The sequence below is a fragment of the Sarcophilus harrisii genome, chromosome 4, assembly GCF_902635505.1.
Source record: "Sarcophilus harrisii chromosome 4, mSarHar1.11, whole genome shotgun sequence".
Classification (NCBI taxonomy): Eukaryota; Metazoa; Chordata; class Mammalia; order Dasyuromorphia; family Dasyuridae; genus Sarcophilus; species Sarcophilus harrisii.
The window spans coordinates 218,106,861-218,127,094 of record NC_045429.1 but is presented as its reverse complement, the minus strand read 5'-3'; the positions used below and the strand labels follow the sequence as shown (position 1 = coordinate 218,127,094).

At 33.1% G+C, this 20,234-nt stretch overlaps 1 protein-coding gene across 3 annotated transcripts in view; it reads right to left on the bottom strand.

Moving 5' to 3' along the window:
* Positions 1 to 20,234, bottom strand: part of RNGTT (RNA guanylyltransferase and 5'-phosphatase) — a 368,631-nt gene that overhangs the window by 170,572 nt on the left and 177,825 nt on the right. For 2 of the 3 annotated variants that reach the window (XM_031964539.1, XM_031964537.1), the window contains exon 12: positions 11,499 to 11,567. The exons of the other annotated variant lie outside the window; for it this stretch is intronic. In XM_031964539.1, coding sequence (XP_031820399.1) covers positions 11,499 to 11,567 — 69 coding nt within the window. The remainder of the gene's footprint in view (positions 1 to 11,498; positions 11,568 to 20,234) is intronic. 3 annotated transcript variants of the gene reach the window in all.

Genomic DNA, 20,234 nt, shown 5'->3' with positions numbered 1-20,234 from the left:
GGCATCCTTGGTGTTCCCTTTATAAGACACTGAATTTCCTGATCCCAAGGAAGTTCATTGACTGTATTCTATGCCTAGAATGCTATTGAGCTTTATATTTATCCTGACTAGCTAAATGAGTTGCAGACAATTCCAGATTTGCATTTTCATTATAGTGTTTTCCACCTTAACAAATACATTATAACTTATTGGTCAAGAAGTCTCCACTTGATCATCATTCTTACCTACATATCTTAGTCACATAATTTTGAGAGAACTAGAGAAATCTTCTGAGTATTGTATGGGTCTCCTTTGGATAATTTAGGGAAGGACACGAACAAATTTCTTACTGAATATGTTACAGCATGGAATTATCTGAATGGCCATGACTACCAACTCTCAAGTCTTGTGGTTCTCTGAAAAAAATTTTAGGATTAGTGTATGGATACTCATTCAGATTGGGACTATCCAGAACTGTATCTTGATAGTTTAGGTTTGAGACTGGAAAGAAATCAGACAACAGGAGCTTTATGTAGCCATAGCTATTGAAGGCAATTAAAAGATATTTAGGAAGGACACCTCACCGATTCAGCTAAGGACAGCTCTACAGCCTTGGATTTACTTATGATGGTATACAAGTCAAGCATCAAAGAAAAACTAAAGCTCCTTCTGCATAACCTAAATAAACAATATGAAACTCGAAAGCTTTTAGTCCCCCCCGCTAAGTCTATCAAATATCAAAGATTATTTCAAGTAAAATAACTATTCCAGGTCACCAGGTGGGGAAACTGATCTGCTTTGCCAAGGAGGTCTTAGGGTAGGGCTGTTTGAGGGTGGGGAAATGGGAGCGTATGTGATTTTTATTTTTTATTCATGGAAGTAATCTCCCTATAGTGTATAAGATGGAAAAAATTGATACACTGGAGAAAAGGAAATCAGGTGAAAATTAAAATGGTTTAGTATAAGTCAAATAATAAGGTATGCCAATGATAATAGGAACATAAAGACAAAACCTTGATGAAAAAAAGGCTTAGAAATTGAAGGGAAAAGAATAGCTTTCCAATCATAATGCAATATTTCAATATTAACTAATAATAGCAAAGTTTTATCAGTGACTAGAACTATTATAGTCATTATTTCATTTCAATGACAAAATATCCCTCTTCAAAATTTCAGAACTGCTATTATTCATCCAGTGTCCTGTTCAATCATTTTTTCAATTATATCTGACTTTTCATGACTGCATTTAGAGTTTTCCTTTTTTCTTTTTTTTATTATTATTATAGTAATTTTTTATTGACAGAATCCCTGCCAGAGTAATTTTTTTTACAACATTATCCCTTGCACTCACTTCTGTTCCAATTTTTCCCTCCCACCCTCCACCCCCTCCCCTAGATGGCAAGCAGTCCTATATACGTTGAATATGTCCTAGTACATCCTAGATACAATGTATGTGTGCAGATCCAAACAGTTTTCTTGTTGCACAGGGAGAATTGGATTCAGAAGGTAGAAATAACCCAGAAAGAAAAACAAAAATGCAAACAGTTTACATTCATTTCCCAGTGTTTTTTCTTTGGGTGTACCTGCTTCTGTCCATCATTGATCAACTGAAACTGAATTAGGTCTCTTTGTCAAAGAAATCCACTTCCATCAGATTACATCTTCATACAGTATCATTGTTGACGTATATAATGATCTCTTGGTTCTGCTCATTTCACTTAGCATCAGTTCATGTAATTCTCTCCAAGCTTCTCTGTATTCATCTTGCTGGTCATTTCTTACAGAACAATAATATTCCATAACATTCATATACCACAATTTACCCAATCATTCTCCAATTGATGGGCATCCACTCAGTTTCCAGGTTCTAGCCACTACAAACAGGGCGGCCACAAACATTGTGGCACATACTGGTCCCTTTCCCTTCTTTAGTATCTCCTTGGGGTATAAGCCCAGTAGAAACACTGCTGGATCAAAGGGTATGCAGAGTTTGATAACTTTTTGGGCATAATTCCAGATTGCTCTCCAGAATGGTTGGATTCATTCACAGCTCCACCAACAATGTATCAGTATCCCAGTTTTCCCGCATCCCCTCCAATAATCATCATTATTTTTTCCTGTCATTTTAGCCAATCTGACAGGTGTGTAGTGGTATCTCAGAGTTGTCTTAATTTGCATTTCTCTGATTAATAATGATTTGGAACACTCTTTCATATGAGTGGTAATGATTTCAATTTCATCATCTGAAAATTGTCTGTTCATATCCTTTGACCATTTATCCTTTGACCATTTATCAGTTGGAGAATGGCTTGGTTTCTTATAAATTAGAGTCAGTTCTCTATATATTTTGGAAATGAGGCCTTTATCAGAACCTTTAACTGTGAAGATGTTTTCCCAGTTTGTTGCTTCCCTTCTAATCTTGTTTACATTAGTTTTGTTTGTACAGAAGCTTTTTAATTTGATGTAATCAAAATTTTCTATTTTGTGATCAATAATGCTCTCTAGTTCGTCTTTAGTCACAAATTTCTTCCTCTTCCACAAGTCTGAGAGATAAACTATCCTATGTTCCTCCAATTTGTTTATAATCTCTTTATGTCTAAATCATGGACCCATTTTGATCTTATCTTGGTATACGGTGTTAAGTGTGGGTCCATGCCTAATTTCTGCCATACTAATTTCCAGTTATCCCAGCAGTTTTTGTCAAATAATGAATTCTTATCCCAAAAATTAGGATCTTTAGGTTTGTCAAACACTAAGTTGCTATTGTTCACTATTCTGTCTTGTAAACCTAACCTGTTCCACTGATCAACTAATCTATTTCTTAGCCAATACCAAATGGTTTTGGTGACTGCTGCTTTATAATATAGTTTTAGATCAGGTACAGCTAGGCCACCTTCATTTGATTTTTTTTCATTAATTTCTTTTGAGATTCTTGACCTTTTATTATTCCATATGAATTTTGTTGTTATTTTTTCTAGTCATTAAAATATTTTCTTGGAAGTCTGATTGGTATAGCACTAAATAGATTAGTTTAGGGAGTATTGTCATCTTTATTATATTCGCTCAACCTATCCAGGAGCACTTGATATTTTTCCAATTATTTAAGTCTGACTTTTTTCCATGAAATGAGCAGAACCAAGAGACCAAGAATAATAGCAGTATTATTTTAAGAACAACTTTGAGAAAATAAGTTATTTTGTCAATTATGAAAATTAACCATAAAGGATAGATACAATCTGCACCAGAGAAAGTATACAGAGAATAATTTTACACACACACACACACACACACACCTATTTGTGTCTAATGACAGTCATCTCTAGAGCAATATCCTAGCTCAGCATTTCTAAGTTGCAATAGGGTTAAAAGATGATTGAGTATCCACAGTAAATCTGACACTAATATTGTAATTCCCTGGGAGCAATAGGCTAAGGAAGTACATGTCTGAAAAACAGAACAGGTTCTTCCATAACAGATAATATTGGAATCACGTCCATGAATGGCTGCTAAACTTCCAGTCTAAATGAAACAGGGATACTGACTTTAACACATACACCCACCCTCTCCATTGTCTCCATTTTCCTCTCCCTCTCCTTCTCTAATTCAACACAGATTAGAAGTAATCTTGGAGTCCAAGAGACAATGCTAATGAAACACAAACTAAGAAATCTTTAAGGATGGCCTAAATAGTCTATGTCTATTGTTTCATTAACTAGCTCGGCTAACTACTGGTTCAATACCAATAGGCTAATTGCATTATTGATGAATTATTTGATAATTATATCATGTAAAGCAAAGAAAACATAAAATGGCTCATAGACTTATTATGCAGAACCCTTCAGTTTTTGTGGTGATAAAGCAAATGATGCTAAGACCATGATAAATAGAGAAAAATATTAATTCAATAACAATGTCTTAGAGATATGTTTTAAAGTTAACACCCTTGCTACAATTCCCAAAGAAAAATTACTTTAAATTGCTGCATCAGCTAAAAACTGATTATTAATGGGGATATTAATAAATTCATTTAATAGCATATTTACAATAAAACATCATGAGACTTCTCTTCTATCCCCATCTCTTTAAATAAATAAATCTACCTTTAAACTCTTGGGTACAAATTTTCTTATCTTTTGTTCCTTCAAGTGTCAGTAGTATAATGAAACATATTTGTTACTTTAAATGTTTACAGATTAGACTTTTATAGTCCACAATCTTAAAAAATTTATGAATAATGAAATAGTTAAAATTAAGGTGAAATTATTCTTACTTTTGGAAACAAATGAATCACAAAATCTTAGAAGTAAAAGGGATGTAAAGTCTAAACCACAACTGACCAATTTTTCTAATACAACATTGACAACAAGATTTCATAGAGCTATTATCTGAAGGCCTCTGGTACAGGAGAATTCAACACCTATCAGAGCAACCCTTTCCACTTTGGAGCAGAAACTATTAGCAATTATTTCTGACTTCAAACCTTAAAAACCCCACAAGTCTACCATACATCATTATCAAATAAATAATCCACAGGTTGCAGAGGAGAAGAGGATCAGTAATTGGGCAATTACTGTGCTGCTCTATTATAATTAATTACCAATATCTGGGAATACCAGGAATGGTGCAGATTTGAAAAAAATTCTATGAATTTTGTCTACTGTTTCCAGGTTAATCCAAAGCTAATTTCTGTTTATTTTAAATAATTAAGAGGCAAATGTTACCAAAGTCTCCCATTACAATAAAAATACAACTTTTCTGGAGGAAAAAAATCCAATAAACAAAAGTCAGAGATAACAAAGGGTGTTTCACTGACCCTTCTGTGTAAGATTACTGCAAATGCACTCTGGAATTATGGGTGAAAAGACAGCTAAGGACAAGATATGATCCCTTCTAAACCAAGGAAGATTTACTGAGCTTACTCAACACTACCTTGTGTTTAGTTTATACACATAGCTTGGAGGTCAGCAGGAATTCACTGAAACCAACACATTTCATCAATTTTATCCAATCAAGAGAATCAAGCAGAAAATAAGTCTTTTTAAAAAGTACTTTTTGTTCTGTGACTCCTAGAATTATTTGTTCTCTGGCCTTCAAAAAACCATGTCTCCTCTCTTCTCAGGCTCAACCTTGTACTTCCCTCAGCCTATAATCCCTCTGCAAGGATCAAGTTTCCCTTTTACAGGAGTTTCCAGTTTTTTTAAGAGGACCAAACTGGCTTGCCTTCTTTCTCTCCAGGCTCATTTTCCAGATTTTATCTGGAATTCAAATTCATGCCCTCATATTTAACACCTTTATTTCTCTATCACCACTACTTTTCAGCTTTATGTGTTATCTTTCCCAATCATATCATATATTCCCTGAAGGCATGATCTTTTTTTTTTTCAATTTGTATTAGTATCTCTAGCACTTAGAACTATGCCAGGCAAAAAAGTATTTAATCTATAGTTTATTCTTCCTCATTCTCTTTTTTTCTTCCTTTCTTTATTCCTTCCTATCGTATAAAAAGAGAAAGGTTACATATATTCAGAATTCCTACTAAATTGGGTCACTTAGTTATAGCTATTTTGTTTTAAAATACTTTACCAACAAAAAAATAAATATTAAGTAGGAAAATTATTCCAGAAATTTAACATAATTCCATGTCTGTCATTTCAATTTCCATTAAAAATAATGCAAAACTGTCCTTACTGCCAATGGTGATGAGTCAAAACTCCAACAAATTATTTGTCACTTCCAAAATTATTTTAAGAATATTTAGTCTTATAAAATGATGCAGTGAAATAAGCAATCTATACAATACATAAAATGTAAAAGAAAAAAAAAAAAACTGTGAAAGAAGGAAGCATTCTGATCAACTACATTTCCAGAGGACCTATGAAACCCAAGTGCCTCAAGGAGCTCAAGGAGCAGAATGAAATATTTTTGGCTACCACATGAATTTGTTTCTACTTGATTAGGCCTATTTGTTATAAAGGAAATTTCATTTGCTTTATTTTTAGTTACAAGAGAACTGGGAGTTTAAGTGATGAGATTAAGCGCCAATGATGACAAAAGAAGTTGAAGAAAAGAACATCAGTGATTCTCCTGTTAAAATACACAGAAAAGAACAGAAGGGAGTTCACAGGGAGCCAAAGACAGGCAGAATTCTTTTGAAATATGTTAATTTATTTTTTAAATTAAAGAATGCTTACAGCTTGGGGAAAAAAACCTAATAATTCCACTTAGATTGTTTCTAATGGCAATAAAAAAAAAATCCTTTAGTCCAGATATGTATTTAACTTTATTTACATTTGCTGAAAATTATCATTCAAGTCAACAAGAACCAATCAAATTACTGACCAAGTTACCTACTACCCTTAATGCCTCATGACAAAACAAAGGATATGGAATTAAAATACTAATTGCAGAACCTGTCAACCTGATGAGTTCACCATGGGTCTATATGAAAGACTCATCCATTGGCCATTTCAAAATGAATTTCCCACAGATATTTTAAAAGCAGCATGTTTTAAAAAATGCATATCTCTGTCCAGTATCATGCTATGTCTTCTCTGTTGAAGGTACCATTTTACTGTGAATTATAAAGGTTTACAATCTCAGCATTAATTCCTGATTCCTCAATATCCATCATCTTGCATATCCAATCAGTTGTCAAGTCTTATTTCCACTTCTACATTTGTCCCATGGGATTGCCTCATAATTGGAATGACCTCTAAATAGGTCTCCTTGGTTCTCACTCTCCTGTTAACTATTATTAGCTCATCTAGAAAATGAGAACAAACTAGATGGCCTTTTGAGGCATTTTTCAAATCGATATTTAAGATCTCATGAAAGAGCTTCTATTTAGTGCTTACTATATGCCAGGCATTGTGCTAAGAGGATAAATACAAAGCAAGCAAAACCATTCCTCACATTATAATGGGAGAAGACAATACAACAAGCAGAAAGCAGAACTGAAAACACCGAGAGGGGTACTATATGCAAGTAGGCATGGTGTGAAAATAACTGGGAAGAATTTTTTCAAATTCTTTCTGGGAAGAAATCTTTCAAATTCAAATTAAAAAATGATATCATATTTTGTCATCTTTATTTAAACAGCAGAAAACAAAATACGAAAGGTTTGAGGCAAGCAACAATCCCTTTAGAAAGGAGTATATCTCCACCACCACCCCCCCAAAAAAAAAATATCACTGAATGGAACAGAGAATATTTCACGAACACTGAGAAGTTAAGAAGGCAATTAGCACCTGTTTTTTATCCAGTAAAAAAAAAAAAAAAAAAAATCAAGTAGTAGCATCACTCAGAGAAGATATGGATATGAAAGCCATAAAGGCACAAAATAAAAACTATTCAGAAAATGAAAGGGAAAGAGTTATGTCATGAAACATTTGGTAAAATTCACGTGAAGCTAATTCACAATGTCTTGTCAATTTTGTATTCACTCCTACACACATATGCTGCTCAGTGACACAGGAGAATGACAAAACTGTTACTGAATCCCCTGCAAATTTAAGCCATTTATAACCCCAACTTGGACCTCACTGTTGCAGGTTTTATCCCATTCACAACAATGACTTTTAAAACTTTTTTTATCCCTCTCCCTAAGCTTTCTGTGGCTCCTTCTTACAACCTTCAGTTAAGAATCTTTGGCTTAGTCTTTCATCCAGTAATACTAGCCTCCATGCTCTCTCTCTCTCAACGCCAAGTATTTCCACTGGTTATCTCATACCTAGGATTTTCTCCCTTCTCATTTCTGCTTCCTGGATTCACTTAAGTCATAGTTGAAATCCCATCTTATGCAAGTAACCTTTCCTGATCCCTTTTAATTCTAATGCTTTCCCTCTGTTGATTATTTCCAATTTTTCCTGTATATAGTTTGTACATAATTATATAGTTTGCCTCCATTGTTAGACTGTGGGCTCTTTGAGAGCAGAAACTATCTTTTACATTTCTTTTTATCCCTAGCAAATAGAGCAGTGCCTGGAACAATATATAGGTGCTTAATAATAAACATGACTAACAAGTAATAATTTCTCTTGAAGATGACATGAAGATGTAGAAAATTAGTAATAGCAGAATCTGTGCCTTCTACAGCTGACTCAGCCTGGATCTTTCCACAGCCCAGGAAAAAAAAAAAAGTTTACATTTCTAAAACTTCATATATTTAAAGGGGAAAAATATGTACAGCAGAACACTAAATATCATCATCAACTTCATGAAAGCATGATCTGGAGAAGGAACTAGGTTAATTTCTATTCAACTATCAGAATTTAACTCTTCTTGTCATGAAAATCTCATTCCCAAGGAGGCTCTAGCATATATAAATAATATGATTAAGCTTGAGCCTCACTTCTTTTTTTCTTTTTTTAAAATTCGAGGTTCTATCACTATGCATTGTTTTTTATTACAAACATTTATAAACTACCTCAATTCCATGAAAGATCTCTTGTAACAGAAATATCTAAGTAAAACAAACAATATAGTGTCCATCTGAAAGTGCATGCTCTATTCCATAATTCCTATGACAGCACCAGACTTAAACTACCTATTTTAAATATAATAAAAGTCTATTGAGGTTTTTTATTTATTTAATTAAATATCCATAATATGTGGAGGAAATATTACTATCACTTAATCTTGCTAACTGAATATCTATACCATACACCAATATTCAGTAGAAGTTCACTTGAGGATACAGTGATTTATAAAGTGACACACTTCATAATTTTTCATGTTACAATGCTGATTCTCCAGAATGTAAAAATTAATAACAAAGGATTCTAAAAGGGATCTTCCTTTAGTCTGTTATATAAATTATTTCATTGAAAGCATTTATATCCAGACACATTAATGCAAAAATGCATCACCTAAAACAAGTTATCTCACGTAAGTGATATATCAGCTAGCTATTCTTTTTTTTCCATCAGCTACACACACACACACACACACACACACACACACACACACACACACACGAGTAAAGGAAAACACTATTTGCAAGAGAAAATTCAATTTGGAGCCAATATATATTTAAGTTCATTTGCCAAAAAGGAGACAGAATTATCAATGTTTGAAAACAACAGAATCTTTCAGGTGACTATATTTCACTTAGCCTTCTCTATTTCCAATCACTGTGTACCTTGAAAATGACTCAGGACAAAGCACAGGAATACACTAATGAGACAGTAAAGGTAACCACTAAGTAAAAAGTTAATCCTGGAGTTCATATCAACTCAATCCTTACTCAATTTAATATGATGCAATTAGTTTCTAAACCATGGAAGAGTAAACTCAGATTGAGATAAGAATTATAAAATTTATCTTCTGAAGGCTTACTAAATTTTAACTCAAGGGAATACAGGAAAATTGAAGGAAAAAAAAACTTAAAATAGCTATAAATGTATGCTAATGATTCCTTCACATTAAAGCACCAGCCACTAGATTTATGTGGAAATGGGAGAAAAGGAAGGAAGTATTCCTCTCTTGTGACAAATTTATGAATACTACATTGCCTTGTAAAACTGCCACATTATAAATGGAAAACTTAGGGTAGCTACACTAAAATTTCATGACAAAGAAAAGTTAAAAAAAGCCATTTTGACAATCCATTTTTTCAATCCACAAAAAATTTTTTTCCTGGTTTGGAAATAAAGGATTCTCTTCCTTATTTAGTAAAGAAAGCAAAGTTAGCTGAAGCATAATGAATGCATAGGTTTGGAGTTAGAAATAGACATTAAAATGGTTTCAAATCCTGCCTCAAATATTTATTAACACTGTTATCTGTGAAGGTTTTCTGTGAAGGTTTTCTTGGAGGCAGCCTTAGTCTCAGTTGAAATAAATAATTTACTCCATTTATTGCAGCCAGCTGGTAAAAATGCAAACGTTTATTTCTCCTTCCAAATTAGCCCGGTTAGTTGAGGCCTATCTCTCTGCCTGTCTCCAAGAGATCTTGCAGCTTTGTCCTTGGCTTCTGCCTCTGCTTTCTTCAGCCTCCAGCCAGCACCAAGTTGGAAGATGCAATGAATCTCTCTGTACCTCCAGTCAGTTCCACCAGAAGAAGTAAGTTCAAGTTTCAAAAGCTCCCTATATTTATGTGATCTCCCAAAAGTAAACTCCACCTTCTGGAGGGAGAGAGATTCTGGGTTATCTCCCAGAGTGCTCTCTGGCCCTAAGAACTTCAAGGGAGGTGTGAATTCGGACTAAGCCCTACACTGTGAACTCCATTGAGTACTTAGATACTTATGAGCTCTCTAAAGGTGTGAACACAAGCATTGTTCAATCAGTTCCACTTAGTACCTAGTTTCAAGTTCTGGCCCAAAATATCTTCTTCTAAGATCAAATCAACTCCAATGTCTTAAGACTTTGTAAAGAAATGTCTTAAGACTTTGTAAAGATTCCAACAGTAATCATGAACAAGTACATTAAAATCAATGTGCTGAAATTCCCAGGATCTATCGTTGAGATCATGGGTGAGTTCTCGTCTCCATTTCTTAAAGGAATTCACCTCACTCCAATTAATATTTTGATGATGTAAATATAACCGAATACAAGCACAGTGCAGACAGTTTAAATTTCCAGTATAGTCCAAGCAATCTGTTTTGCATTGAGAATCTGTAGCTAATTAGAGAGAGCCATCACTAGACATGTAGCTACTAAATGAAGAATTTTGTGGCTACAGACATTCATGAAGACTAATAGTGGAATAAAATCTACATTGACAAAAAAATACTAATATACTTATAAATCACATATATTTGAAATACTGAAACATTGAATACTTAACTCAGTTGATATTCATACATCATATCATGTTATACTGATTATAGTCTTATTAATGCTACAATAAATACATATTTTAAATATGCTTAAATAAAATACAAATGGCATATTAAGAGCAATGACCCAGACTAAAAAATTTCAGGACCAGGCTCCAAAGTCACTTCAGTCTATCCTTAATGTCCATAAGCCTTCTTTTTTTTCCCTTTTTAAATTGTATTTTAGTATAAATGATTATTCCACTTGTAATCCCAAGTATTTTATTTAATACATTTAAGAACATTATTCTGATAAGGGATATATAGATTTCACCAAATTGCCCAAGAGGTCTGTACATTGACATAAAAAAAGATTAAGAACCTCTGGTATATAATAAAACCAGTTACTGAGTTTGATATACCTGACCCGAAAGCAGAATTAAACAAGTCATGGCATGGAGAAGAGACGGAAAGCAGAGGACTGTGAAAGACAGGGTCAGTACCAAATGAAATACAATATATTAGCAGAAAACAAACCAGCCCAACCTTATGACTGGCTCTGTCATGGTTTATAAGGATATTTCTTCACTAAAAAAGCAAGCCTTATAAGGCAAAGTACCTTCAAATAATTGTTTAGAGAATAAATTCTAATCATAGTAATTTTTACCATACATACAGCAAAAATGATTATATAGCATTGTGAACTTTTAGTCTTAAAAAATTATGAGAAAAGCAAACACTTTAATAATATATATTTCAACTTACCCCTATAGGCTGAAAAATAAGTCCATCTACTTCATGACTGACTTCTCTAGCAAAACTTCCTTCAAGAAGCTGTTTAAAAAAAAAAAAAATCAAGTATTCTTGACAAACATAAATATTAAAAACTAAGTTTGATTATATTACTTTGCTAATCCTAAGAAAAAACAAACGATATGACTAGATTCAATAAACAATACAATAAAAGTGACAGATACTTAACATATGTCAAATTAGCATAAAATAATATATAATACAAAATAATAAATTCATTTGAAGAAAAGATCAAACATTTCAAGCAAATTAATGAAAAAAAGATACATTATCAGACAATAAATTATTTCATCAAGCAATAATTTGGTTAAAAAAAACCACCAAGGGGAATAATAGATAAAGAACAGGCTTCAGCATTAGGAAAATATAAATTCAAGTCCAGCTTTTGAATAGCAATATGACAATGAACAAGTCACTTTAAATTGCAAAGCAGGCAATGATTTGAGTAATGATGGAAGTTTCCTCTGCCATTCCCTTTCAGGCCCTAAAAATAAAATCTTATGTCTGTACCAAAAGAACAATTATTTGGTAACTGATTAAAAGACATATAAAAAGTATATCAGAGAAAGAGGCTATAAAAGTAAAAATCAAGAACAACTGAAAATAAGTAGCCTACTGTTTCACAGAAATCAAACTTTCAAAACTGCAAGGAGAAAAATTTTTAATTAAAAAATGTACAAAGGCAATCAAAAGCAAATAAAATAAACAATTCAAAAACAAAATAAAAAGCTTTTGTGCAAAAAAAAAAAAATCAATGCAGAAATTATAAGAAGGGAAACCATTGATTTGGTGAATGGAGAGAGAATCTTTGCATCAAATACCATAAATTCAGAACTAGAACCTTGTAAATCATAAAACTCAGTCTTCTCACTCTACACATAAGCAGAGTGAGGCACAGAAAAGTTAAGTCACATGTCCATGGTCACTCAGCTAGTATTTGGAGCAGGATTTTTTTTCCCTCAGATTTTCCTAACCAGGTTCAATCTTTCCATTATAAGATATAAAGATAACAAAGATAACATGTTACTGAGAAGATACCTGGTAGTGAACAGAGAGAAAGGAGCAAGAGTGAGAAAACCAAACAAAATGAAGACTTTGAAGAATTTCAAATGTCAAGAATATGGATTTTTATCTTTGAATCATACAAATGAATTATAGTAGGATGAGTGCTAAATCAGTCATTAGTGCCAAATCCTGTAACTGAAAGCTATTATGAAAAGAAGAGAACTGCAGTATAAAAAGCTCAATGTGGAAGGCAAGAAGGCCTCACTTGTGATGTCAACAAGTCAAAGAGCATTCATTAAAGCATATATTAAGTTCAAGGTACTTTAGTGCACAAAGAAAGAGCAGAAAAAGTTCCCACTCAAGTTCACAGTCTAGTAGGAGATACAAAATGCAAACTACTAGGTATAAATAAGACATATATAAAAAAAATTGAAGAAAATTTCAAAGGGAAGGCATCAAAATGAAGAAGGGCTTCTTGTAGAAGGTGGGGCTTTGGCAGAAACCTAAACTAAAAATATTCACTGCAGCACTTTTTTTTTAAATAGTAAAGAATTTGAAATAAAGGAGTTGTCTGTCCATCTTTGGAGAAAAGATAACCAAATTGTGACTATAATGAAATGTTACTGATCCATAAGGAATGATCAATATTTAAGACCTCAGAGAAACAAGGAGAGACATAAGGGGAACACAAATTATAATCAAAGAGGGAAGACACTAAGATTAAGGGGGATTAAGAAAGGCTTCTTGCAAAAGGTAGGACTTCAGCAAAGATGTGAAAGAAGCCAGGAAAGACAAAAAGCTAGATAAGGAAGGAGAAAGTTCAAGACATGGAGGGCACAGCTAGTAAAATATCCTGTCAATCAATAAACATTAAGAAATTGTTAAATCCTAAGGACAAATATAAAATAGACATCTCTGCTTTCAAGGATCTTGCAATCCAATGGGGAAAGACAACACACAAAAGGAACCAGAAAAGCAGGAAGGTAAAATACTCAATGCCAAGAGCAAAATGGATAATTCCAAAAGAGTGCAGCTGGGTGGGATATAAAGAGTTAACTAGTTTGGATACCTTCCTTAAATGGAGTTTTTAAGAGGAACTCACTACTGCTCTATTCTCCAATCAGGAAAGTACCAAGGTTAGAAAATATCAATGAGATATGAGTAATAAGGCTGAGGTAAACATGAGATTCCTGGAGACATGATGAAGTCCTAAAGAGTATAGCCTGGTGGGAAGTCAGGATATCATGTATCTTATTAGAGGATCAGCAAGGAAACTAGTATCAATGGATTATACAAGCTATGAGGACAAGTAATATATATTTTAAAAATAATTGTAAAGACATGAAAGAGTCAAGTTAGGAAGAGTTTTAAAAGAAAAATGAGGATTTTATATTTGATGCCAGAGATAAAATCAGTAGAGTTAATTATTACAAGGATGAAATTTTCTGTGTTTCAGTAAGATGAATTAGACAGCTGAATAGAGAATAAACTGATTGATATCCAATAAACAGGACAAGGGCATGTGTTAGAAGAAGATATAAATACAAACTGACTTAGCAAATGATTGACAGTATGAAATGAGAGTGAGAAGTCAAGGATATCATCTAGATTGTAAGTCTGGAGGTCTGGGAAGACAGAAGCTCCTCCAAAAGTAAAAGGGCAGTATGAAAGAGCAAAAGTTTTAGGGATGTTAGAAATACATTGGACACAAAGTCAAGTATCAAAGGAAAATTTAATAAAGAAAAATCTTTTTAAAACCATCTTAACATTTCTTGCCAGAAACAGGCCCCACTCCTTTTCGGGAAGAGGGATCGTTGAACACAGAAGTGGGAGAACCTTTATACTTGGTAGTGTGACACAGCTCCACCCTTTAGAGAATGGATTGATCAGTTTCTTCAAGGTTACAATCTTTCTGATATGTTCATTACATGTTTCCCCAAAATAGGTATAAAATATGACCCCCCCCCAGCCCATCATACATTCCATGTTCAAAAATGGTGGGAAATTCCTCTTATGGGATGTGTTGTTTAATATTCAATCGCCTATTAAGCAGGCACAGTAATGGTTTGGTTGAATCACATTACTGACCCAAAGTAGTTTGGACTGGATCAGCTATTATCTTAAATTGGTGGGTTTTCTCAAAACCACAAGATTATTTCTGATTGCTGAATCCATCTGTGCTTTCCTAGTCCTCCTTTCCCCCAATTCTTTGTTTGCTCAAGGCTTCTACTGAAATTTAATTGTTCTGTGAATCTTAAATCTTCCTTAACCTCTCACATTCTGAAAACCTCTTAGTCAAGTGGTACCCATTATCCCATGTTAGAATTCTTACAAGGTACTAAGACAGTGGAATTGATAGAGACAATAATTATCTAAATTAACATGGTTCAGTATGATTGATCTGAACCTACAAGGAGATGTTATGGGCCAGAACTTGAAAGAAGGTACTAAGTGGAATTGAGGAGACAATGGTTAAATCTAGTTTAGCATTGATTTAATCCTACAACAAATAATGATTCCTAGTGATATAATAATTGGTGTATACTCAGTGTGGAACATATACAGAGGAGCTGTCAAAGCCAGAGAGGATAAGTACACTAGAAGCTTTCTGAGGCTGAGACAGATTCATTCCATCATCCACCTTTGTTGTGGCTGGAGGCTCAAGCACAAACCTTTGGAAGTTGAGGAGATTCAGAAGCCAGAGAAGGCAGTCCGGCAGAACTAAAGAAGACAGAGAAGTGGTGGCAGGCTGTCCTGTGGACAAGATCCAGAAAGCCTCCAGAAAACTAGCCAAGCCCCAAGTGAAGGAGATAAGACTTTGAAGGAGACAATAAAGGATTTGGACTTTAATCCCTGGCTGCACTTGTGATTACGAACTGAAAGGAAGGCTGCTCCCAAAAGCCCCCCAAGAAACCTGCTCCCAGAAAACATTATTATTTTAGAGAAGAATATTACAATCCCACACTCTCTTAAGCTTGCTACACTGTGAAAACTCAACTTTTTAGCATTTCTCACAGGAAGAAAGACACAAGTTAGTTTAGGACATTTTTAGTTTAATATGTCTACAGATATCCAGTTCAAGATGTCCAATAGAAAGTTGGAGAAACAAGATAAAAGGGGCTAGAAAGAGGTGAGGATTGGACAAAAAAATCTGAGAATTATGTATGTAAAAATGATAATTGATTCCATGAACAATGACAATATCACCAAGTAAAGGAATGCAGAAAGAACAGACAAGTGACTGCAAAGAGTCTTAGGAAAAATATAAGGTAAATGAGAATAATCTGGGTGAAAATTTAGCAAAGGAATCTAAGATCAAATAAGAGAAGAACCAAGAGAGAGCAATGTCAGAAAATTAAGAGAGAAAAGAATATCAAGAAGAGGTTGATCGACATTGTCAAAGGTTATAGAGAGATAAAGAAAAACTGACAAAAAGAGAATGAAATATTCCAAAAAAAGAAAACCTAGAAAGAAATAAAATAAAGGATAAAAAAATTTAAAAGGAGTCAAAGAATTCAGGGAAAGTATGTAGTACATTGGATAGAGCACAGACCTGGAGTAGGAACACCTGAACTCAAAATTGGCCCCAAACACTTACCAGCTGTGTAACCCTGGGCAAATCACTTAACCTATTTGCCTCAGTTCCTCATCTGTAAAATGAACTGGGGGAAAAAGGCAAAGTACTACAATATCTTTGTCAAGAAGATCCCAAATAAAGTCATGCAGAATCCAATATAACCAAAATGACCAAGTTACAACAACAACAATAACAAAATACAATAGAAATACAAAAAGAAAAAAAAGATATTGCAATAACTAAGCTGAATACTCCAAGTAAAAATGAACAAGTGAAAAAAGCTTCACGTGAAAAACAAAATGAGGAAAGCAAAATTAGAGTTTTTGAAGAATTCTAATATATAAAAAAGGGAACTGATGTTATTATTAATAAAATACTGAATGAAAGATAATAGTACACCAAAAGGGAATAGGCTGTGTATACCTTTAACCTACTAAAACCACAAATGGGTTCAAACTCCAAAGATATCAAAGAATAAGGAAACTGGGTGCCCATCAATGAAGGAATTGGTATGTAATATGGTATGTAAATGTAATGGAAAACTTGAGTCAGAAGAGATGACAAAAGGGATATAGTTTCAAAAAAACCAGATAAGACATATACATATGAAATGATACAGAGTTGAAGTGAGCAGTATTAGGAGGACACCAATCACCTTGTTAAAAAAAAAAAAAAAAAAAAAACTGAAATATTTAAGAACTTTTATCCCCATAAATTGAGTAATCACAATTCTTAAAGATTGTTGGTGAGAAATGTTTATTATCCACCTCCTATGAGATGAAAGTTACCATGCAAAATGAGAACCGTTTTTGGACATGGCCAAAAGGGGCATTTGTTAAATGCACTTTCAGTTATGCCATGCTACCTCTATAAATAAATTTGGTATTTGAGAAATAGATTAAACAAATGGATCGTTTAAAATTAAGTTATGTCTAAATTTGCCAGAAAAAATAAGTAACAAAAATAATTCAATTGTATTTAATACACATTTATTAATAGTTTGCTATTTACCAAACGCACTTATAAAACCAAAAATTAAATGCCTTCTGGACACCAAAAGGAAACAACATATGAAAAATATAGTAATGGGTGAGAGTGAAAAAAATTGAAAGATGACTCAGTTAGTAAACTCTGGTGATTATAAGGATGTCCATTCCCTTCAAAGAAATAGTAACATAAAGAAGAGTAAGAAGTAAGTTTGCGGGTGAAGTGGAAAATCTGATTTCTGTTTTGTATATGTTGAGTTTGCAATAGTTACAGAATATCTTACTATAAATATCCAATTCCTCATCCATCAAATGAACTGAAGATAGAAATGGCAAAGTTCTACAATATCTTAGTGTGTGGTAGCTCAGGAAAGAGTATTGGGGAAAAAATGCATCCCACCAAATTCATATTTAGTCAGAAAAAATAATAATTGGGGTTTAATTAAAGCCAAAGAGTACCAACTCCTTCGTTTTTACAAATGAAGAAATGGAAACTCAGAGGATGATGCAGAGCTAATAAGCATAAAAGGTACAATCTGATCCCAGGTCTTCTTGACATAAGAACTAACATGTTTTTCATGATGTTGTATTACTGTCTAATATCTTTCTGACTAAATATGAATTTGATGGGAGATGCACTTGAATAATTTTAAAATTAAGTACCATACTGAGTTTCAAAATATCAAGGGAGAATTTGGTGTTTTGTTTTATTTTTTTTAATAGCAATTAAATAATTAGGTAGGATTATACCTTCATAAATCAGAAATGAGTAATTGTCCAATTACCTCTAATAAGAATCTGATTAGCTTTTCAAACTTAACAACTTATAAAGACTACTTGGAAATTTTAAAAGTGACCAAAACAAAATTTGAAAGATGATGTTAAAGCCCATTTTTCCCTTGGTTCAAATGTGCAGGTGTTAACAATACTTTCAGTGACCCAACTAAAGGAAGTTAGGATGGATAAATAAACAAATATATTTTGCCTAAATATGTTTATCTAAATCAAAATTCTAATAGTAAATGTTTATTTATTATAAAGTAAATTTAAACAGAACCAAAAGTCCATATGCTTCCTTAGTAAGAGAAACAATCTCAGTTTGTCTATAAGTAACATTAGGTCAGCAAACAAAAATAAGAGCTATTCCACAAAAACCCTTGTGTATACCTTAATCCTAGTCTAAAATGACTTCTTCCAGCATTTCTGATTATAAGATCCTTTTTTTAAAAAAAAATAATAAAAAACCAAATGGGACCAGAGAGGCTTCTCTAAACCCATCTATCTCTGTATATATGGTTGTTTTTACAATTAGGTCATGGATGAAAAATGTGAATAGAACACCTGCCCACTAAAAACTGAACCAAAGCCAATAATTTTATAAACTACAAGCCACTAAACAGCTGTCAAGTGGTCAATGATTTTCTAATTTCTACATAGAAAATATCTGAATCAGGAATCATGAGGTGAAAGGTTTCATTTCTCATTATCAACCAAGTCACTCAGTTTTTGTTTCACTATATTAAAATGGGTATACTATTGATGAATACTTAGTAATTTGGAAAAACTCATCAATTCTAGCAAAATTGTAGCTTCTATAAAAATTAGAAAATATTTTAAATGGTAATTGCTTGAATAATTTTAGGAAATCTAATAGACAACATACTAAAGTGGTCATTAGACTGATTACATGAAATTTTATTTTTAATTATAACATTTAAAGAAAAAGAAAAGCTATATACAAAATTTTTTCATTACATTCAAAGAAAAACATATAAATTAAGCTTTGAACACACACACAAACCTTTGGATAAAATATAATTTAAGCATAAAAGAACTGCATGTAATTGAATGAAAATCAATTGAACATATTGTAATAATACCAGAACAATTTTTTAAATCTTGTAACACCAATTTCTCTTTCATATTGATCAAATCATGAAGTAGGCTGCTACAACTAAAATTGTGGCACATCCTTACTATACTGTACCAACAACTCCTCTCCCCCAAATGAAAAAAAGCCAAATTTAGAATCAACAACATTCAAAACAGGCCGAATCTGCGTGATGCAAATTTACATAAAGCAAGAACTGTCTATAATAGATCAAGAACTACAGGACATCTCTGGCTTCCAATATTGATTGACAACAACTTCAATCTATGTGAGAGCCACTACAATTAATATAATTATAATCCTATAATAATGTAAATCCCAAAGAAAGGAGGGGAGATGAGCATTGTTTGAACCTTAATGTCATCAGGATTGGCTCAAAGAGGGAATAACATATATAGTTTGATACAGAAACTTGTCACATCCTATAGGGTAGTAGGAGGGGAAAGGGAAAAGAAAACAGGAGGCTAATAAAAGAGAGGGCAGAAATAAAAGGAGAGGGGAACAAAAAAAAAAAAAAAAAAAACGAGGACAGATTAAGGGAGGTGGTCGTCATAAGCAATATATTGGTGAGAAGGGAAAGAGTGAAAGGAGAGAGAAAAAGTATAACTTGAGAAAAATAGGATGGCAGGAAATGCAGAATTAGTAAAATTAATTGAAATACCAAAATAAGGTCAAAATGGGTACATAATTTGATTATAAAGGATGATGCCATAAACAAAATGGGAGAGCAAGGGATGATTTACCTATCAGATCTATGGAAAAGGGAGGAATTTATAACCAAAAAAGAAATGGAGAGCATTGTTAAAGTTAAAATGGACAACTTTGATTACATTAAATTAAAAAGGGGTTGCACAAACAAAACCAACAGAAACAAGATTAAAGGGGAAATACAAAGCTGGGAAAGAATCTTTACAGACAGTGTTTCGGATAAAAGTCTAATTTCCAAAATATATAGAGAATTGACTCTAATTTATAAGAAATCAAGAATTCTCCAGTTGATAAATGGTCAAAGGATATGAACAGACAATCTCAGATGAAGAAATTGAAACTATTTCTAGCCATATGAAAAGATGCTCCAAATCATTATTAATCAGAGAAATGCAAATTAAGACAACTCTGAGATACCACTACACACCTGTCAGATTGGCTAGAATGACAGGGAAAGATAATGCGGAGTGTTGGAGGGGATGTGGGAAAATAGGGACACTGATACATTGTTGGTGGAATTG